The sequence below is a fragment of the Poecilia reticulata genome, linkage group LG18 (genome assembly GCF_000633615.1).
Source record: "Poecilia reticulata strain Guanapo linkage group LG18, Guppy_female_1.0+MT, whole genome shotgun sequence".
NCBI lineage: Eukaryota > Metazoa > Chordata > Actinopteri > Cyprinodontiformes > Poeciliidae > Poecilia > Poecilia reticulata.
Window position 1 is genome coordinate 7176370 of NC_024348.1, and position 6158 is coordinate 7182527.

At 40.7% G+C, this 6158-nt stretch overlaps 2 protein-coding genes across 2 annotated transcripts in view; one reads left to right on the forward strand and one right to left on the reverse strand.

Annotated features, from left to right (window-relative positions):
- LOC103480419 (histone H3-like) overlaps positions 1-457 on the forward strand; it is a 5910-nt gene extending 5453 nt beyond the window's left edge. Inside the window, exon 2 of the mRNA XM_008435356.1 lies at positions 7-457. Within this exon, the coding sequence (XP_008433578.1) occupies positions 7-377 (371 nt within the window). The 3' untranslated portion in view covers positions 378-457. The remainder of the gene's footprint in view (positions 1-6) is intronic.
- A 661-nt stretch (positions 458-1118) lies between these two features.
- Positions 1119-1594, reverse strand: LOC103480366 (histone H2B 1/2-like). Its single transcript, XM_008435271.2, has one exon. It carries the CDS (start codon positions 1590-1592, stop codon positions 1215-1217), a length of 378 nt encoding a protein of 125 aa, XP_008433493.1. The 5' UTR covers positions 1593-1594; the 3' UTR covers positions 1119-1214.
- Positions 1595-6158: the final 4564 nt, after the last annotated feature.

Genomic DNA, 6158 nt, shown 5'->3' on the forward strand with positions numbered 1-6158 from the left:
CCGGAGGCAAAGCCCCCAGGAAGCAGCTGGCCACCAAGGCGGCCAGGAAGAGCGCTCCGGCTACCGGCGGCGTGAAGAAGCCTCACCGCTACAGGCCCGGTACCGTGGCTCTGAGAGAGATCCGTCGCTACCAGAAGTCGACGGAGCTGCTGATCCGCAAGCTGCCCTTCCAGCGCCTGGTCCGAGAGATCGCTCAGGACTTCAAGACCGACCTGCGCTTCCAGAGCTCCGCCGTCATGGCTCTGCAGGAGGCCAGCGAGGCCTACCTGGTGGGTCTGTTCGAGGACACCAACCTGTGCGCCATCCACGCCAAGAGGGTCACCATCATGCCCAAAGACATCCAGCTGGCCCGCCGCATCCGCGGAGAGAGAGCTTAGAGGCTGCAGCTCCAACTAACACACAACGGCTCTTTTAAGAGCCACACACACCTTCATTAAGAGCTGCTCCCCTCATTCTACACATTACCACCATCATCTCATTCTTATCAACTTTACTGTGTTTTTAGAAACTGTTTTGCATTGAAAGACTAGTTAAAAATGATATTTTCTGAACGTTATAAGGTTAAAAATAAGGAATTAAATCATGACTACATCTGTTAGCCTTGCAGTATTTCACCCTCACTTCATACTAAAAACAAACTGGTCTGTGCATCATTTGCAACCCTAAGTTTTAGGGCCCAGATCAAGCATGGAAGGCTGATGGAGACAAAGGTCTGACTTTTTCCCCAAATGGGGTAAAACCACACAATCTTTACTTTGAATATTCTAGTCAAGATATTCAACCAGGTTTAGACAATCCTCTTTAGAAGAGGATGCACTTTTTCTTAGGTCAAAATACATTTATGTAGCCTTTAATACAGCTTTTAACTATGCTTTATTTTACAAAAGTGTTTAGAAAATAATCATCTTTACTCTACAATATTATACTTCATGCCATTTTAGTTTAGTGGTTAAATATAGAATCTTGTTCAGTTCTGAGACAAACCCCCCCACTGTATTTTCCATGTTTTGACTGGACTTATTTTGTCTGGAATTGGATACGTTTGATTGTAAATCAACCCTCAGCTTTTTCTTAGTCACTTTCAGTTCATTTCAATCCACATAAGATGCTTGTTTATATGGCCCACTTTATACAGATGAGGAATAATGACTCTCCAGATGTAGTGAGTGGCTCTTAAAAGAGCCGTTGGGTTGGTGTGTCAACAGCAGAGCTGTTCACTTGGAGCTGGTGTACTTGGTAACGGCCTTGGTTCCCTCGGACACGGCGTGCTTGGCCAGCTCACCGGGCAGCAGGAGGCGCACGGCGGTCTGGATCTCCCTGGAGGTGATGGTGGAGCGCTTGTTGTAGTGAGCCAGACGGGAGGCCTCGGAGGCGATGCGCTCAAAGATGTCGTTGACGAAGGAGTTCATGATGCTCATGGCCTTGGAGGAGATCCCGGTGTCGGGGTGGACCTGCTTCAGCACCTTGTACACGTAGATGGCGTAGCTCTCCTTCCTGGTCCTTCTCCTCTTCTTGCCTCCTTTGCCGGTGGTCGTCTTGGTGACCGCTTTCTTGGAGCCCTTCTTGGGCGCAGACTTGGCGGGTTCAGGCATGTTTCCTCACTGGTTCTAACAGCAACGAATGACTCTCTGTTCACGGTGAGGTCGGTATTATACAGCCAGCATGCAAATAGGGCTGTGTCATCCCCCAGCTGTGATTGGCTGTTTAGCTCAGAGGGTAAAGTAGGAAGTGCAGACTTCAAAAAGAAATCACGTGGGATTTTTAAAGTTCGCGCGCAGAGGAAATCCTGACGGTTCCTCATTGTTCTCAGTTTAACTGCTCCTCAAAGAGCCTGTAACTCACCAGAACCGAAAACTAGAGAGCAAATACACTTAGTTCATTCAGACACTTTTTCTGGTTTTTATACAACAAGCAGGTTGAAAAACAAGCTTTAGTCACTCAAAGACTGAAGACAACAGTCCACAGTGTTGTGTTGTGTTGTTTTATTTGAAGACATCTGTCTTCAAATAAAACATCTGAGAGAGAGCTTAGAGGCCTCAGCTCCGACTAACACACAACGGCTCTTTTTAGAGCCACACACACCTTCATTAAGATCTTCTCCTCCCTTATTTATTAACACAATGTTTAAATTAAAGCCACAATACCAGGTATATCTGCATCTTATCATTTACTGCTAGACTGTTATTTTCTAAATGTGGCCGAACTATGTAAAAATGCAGCTCGGTTTCAATAAGATCAAAGCACATTCTCATGAATACAAGGTTTTTAGTTGTTACAATTTCTGACATTTTGTTCAGAACCCAAAATTCAGCGGAGCTAAAGAACCTTGTGAACAATTTCTTAATTCAAAAAAATTATTTTAGTTGGCTTAATCTGAGATTTAGAGTTATAAATATGGCTAATTGACGAATTTGAAGACGCTTTTGAGATTTCTTGAGACCTTTTCATCGGTCAAAATGTATTTGAATATTTTGAATTTTTCTTTACCTTGTCAAACTGTAAATGAAGATGTTTTGAATTGCTGCTCAAGATAGTCGATGTCTAATTTAACAATCTAAATCAGTGTTTCTCAACCTTTTTCCTTGCAGCGTCCCCCTAGCCTTTATCCAGGTCCCTCACCGCCCCCTACAAACAAAAGTTCCAGGTCCTTTAATGCCATACAAATAAACAGAAACGTGGATTATATCTTTATATAGACCTAGCTAATGAATTATAAGATTAATAGATTTACTGGACAGAAATTACAAAGAACAAATCTGGTTCTTAAGCAAATCCTAATGAGTCAAATTGAAAGTGTCATGGAGTCATCAGCCTCATGACATTAACACCGACATGAAAAATAATATTTAAGAAATAAATATATCAAATCTAATTAAAAACATAAATAAGTGATTAGTTATTTACTGTTATGGTCTGTAAGATATATTTATTCTCAGTATTAGATATGGTCTCAACAAACCCATGGCTCTTCCATCCATCCATCCATTTTCTTGCACCCTTGCCTCTTAGTGGGGTCAGGAGGGATGCTGGTGCCTATCTCCAGCTAACGTTTTGGATGAGAGGCGGGGTACACCCTGGACAGTTTGCAGGGCAACACAGAGACACACGGGACAAGCAACCATGCACACACACACTCACACCTAGGGACAATTTGGAGAGGCCAATTAACCTGACAGTCATGTGTTTGGACTGTGGGAGGAAAACGGAGTACCTGGAGAAAACGCACGCATGCACAGGGAGAACATGCAAACTTCACGCAGAGAGACCCCAGGCCGGGAATCGAACCCAGAACCTTCTTGCTGCAAGGCAACATCTCTACCAACTGCGCCACTGTGCAGCCCCCCATGGCACTTCAACAATATTATTTTGCCTTTTATCTGGAAATAGTGTCTGTTTATTCTTGCCATACAGTCTCTGTATTAATTATTGCTCAAAATGTCTTGCCATACCAGTTTTTTTCCTCTGTATTTACTTTAGTTTCTTAGTTTATTCTTGCATTTTGTTATTCATTAATTTCCATTTAGTTTCCTTTGATTAGTTTTATCCTCTCTTGGTTTATTGCTATGTCCACTTTAGTTTCTTTCCAGTTGCTAGATTTATTTGATCGTTTATTGACCATCAGTAATCTTCACTCATCACCTGCTGCGCCGCCTAATCGTCCTGTTTTTCACATCATGTGTTGATTTTTCACTGTTCAGCGTCGGATTCTCTGTTTTTATGCCATAATTCACATCTAGTTCGTCGCTCCGTTTTATGTCTCGCTTCTCCTGTTTCAGAGTTTTGTGCGATGTGCGCGTCATTTTGTTTTTCTTCTTTTTTTTTAACCCCCTAAAGTGCTGGGCGGTCGGAAAGTGTATCGATGGGGAAAAGGCAGACTGACATAAACCTTTCAAAACAACGGAAACAATTTCGGTATTCTGATTATTGAAATTTAAAAGTGCTGTGTTGTTCCCGTTTCATACCGGACCACTTACAGCTCCGGTGTTAACGCTATAAAATGAACGCTCTCTATCGTGGTATCACCCATGGAGGGATTTCTTTATTTAAATGGGTTCATTTTTCAGAGGGATACAAAGTGAGGGTATCGTGATTTTAGTAATTAAATGTTTATAAGCAATTTTCTGTTCTCCTTCCATGGAAGCGTGCAGCTTTCAAACGGAAATAAAACACTTTTTAATATAAGTTGCTGCTTTGACATGATCACAGAACTGCCAAAACATATGTACAAAAATACCAGACGAGGTAAATCACAGAACGTCACCAGCCGGTGTAAAGCTGAACTGATGCGGTGAAGCTACTAGTAGTAGAAGACGGAGCTGCGCCAAAAGCTAACAAACACTGAATAGAAGAAGAGCTGCCATCGACACAGTTGCAGCCAAGCATGTTTTAATGTTACACAATACAGTTTTACCAAGTTGCTCAAAGTCTAAACAGGTATTGTTGTGCATATAAGGTGTAAAGTATACCTTCGACCAAACGCCCCCCAAAGGCATCCCAGCGCCCCCCCCTTTGTAAAATCTTCCACCAGCGCCCCCTGCCGTCCTCTGAACGCCCCCTAGGTGGCGGTACCGCCCACGTTGAGAACCTCTAATCTAAATGCAATAGTTAGAAAGCTAAACTGCACACAATGAAATATCTTTATCGGCTCAGTAATGTTTTAGCTTAGCATGTGTGTACGGATTTTTATCACATTTAATTTATCCTGCTTTGTTTCAGTTAAACTACATATAGATCTTAACTAGTGGCTAAATATGGTGCATAGCATGTCTTTTGACATGATTGTTTCTGTACATTGTTCCAAACACTAACTCAAGTTCAAAGGCAAGATGAAACTGCTAATTTACCAAAAATATTTAACACAGGAAAATCTCAAGTTTTATTTTTTAACATCTCAAACATTGTTAAATTTATTTCACTACATTTCCCTTATGATATGTTTAATCACACACACATTCTTTGTAGATTTAAAGTCAACAAAAGTGTTTGATCAAAATCAAAGTGTCTGCTAAATTGACTCATTCACTTAGAACGTAACAATAGGTTGCAACAGTTTCACCGAGGCTGATTCAAATAAATCTTACAAAATGACAAAAGAAAACAAAAACTGGGAACCTCAGCCGACAAAACAAAAATGGGGAGATTACATCAATTGGTAACTTCTTCTAGTGTACTTGTCCATTGCATTCAGTTCCCTCCGATTAATTAACCCAAACAAACCCACAAATCCAAACTACCAAAACCAAAAACAAGACTGATGTAACATGAAAAACTGACTTATGAATGAAAGAAAAACAAATAAAAGAAAAAAATTTAGATTTCAGAGAAAATAATAGTCACATAGTGGAAGGGACGGGCCTTCAGACTGGTTCTTCTGGGTTTGAACCTTCCAACTCTCAGCTCTGGAAGGAGCTGAGAGTGAAAGTAATATCTTAGTTCAAAACATTTGGTTTGAACATTTTTTCTTCATACCCAACATCTTAGTTATGTTTCTTTAGAAACAGTGGTTTTGTTCGGCCATCTTGTAAATGGCCGATTCATGTGTTTCTTAGATATTTATAGAAAAAACAGGGAACAAACAGTTTAAATGGATTATACAGGCTGAGGGAAATGTGTGGAGGTTTCATGTCAGTAAACATAAAGCTGTCTTGGATTACCACAAAATTATTGTATTTAATTTGTATTCTGCTGCTCCATGGTGGCTTCCCATTAAACTGCTGGTTTTCCCCCAAACCAAAACAATCTGAAAATTACTGTGTCCAGTAATCAGGATGATTTTTTTTATCATCTCTTTATAAGATTTGCACAAAGTWAAAAATTGTATGTAAAAAAGCAACACAGCAGATGATGCGTTTTAATTTCTAGAGGTGAGGTGTCTGTTGTTAAAATGAACTTTGATACAATAACACCTCAATGCAGGAGCATCACAGCCCTTCAAAAGCAGTTAGTGTTTCTAAGATGCAACGAAAGGACAGAATACAAAGAAATAGTAACTTTAGAGAACTGGAAAACCCGCTGAATATTGGGAAAAACAAAAATGTTTATTCTATCTTGTATAATGTTACTGTTGCCATGTTAGCTAACCCACATCGTGTGAAAGGCTATTTTCTACAGCAGGTGAAATTTTCTTAAAACAGAGAAACCAGCCCAGTTTCTGTTTT

Bases quoted from the DNA above. Each gene is read 5' to 3' on its own strand.
- LOC103480366 (XM_008435271.2), bottom strand. From the start codon at position 1,592: ATGCCTGAACCCGCCAAGTCTGCGCCCAAGAAGGGCTCCAAGAAAGCG.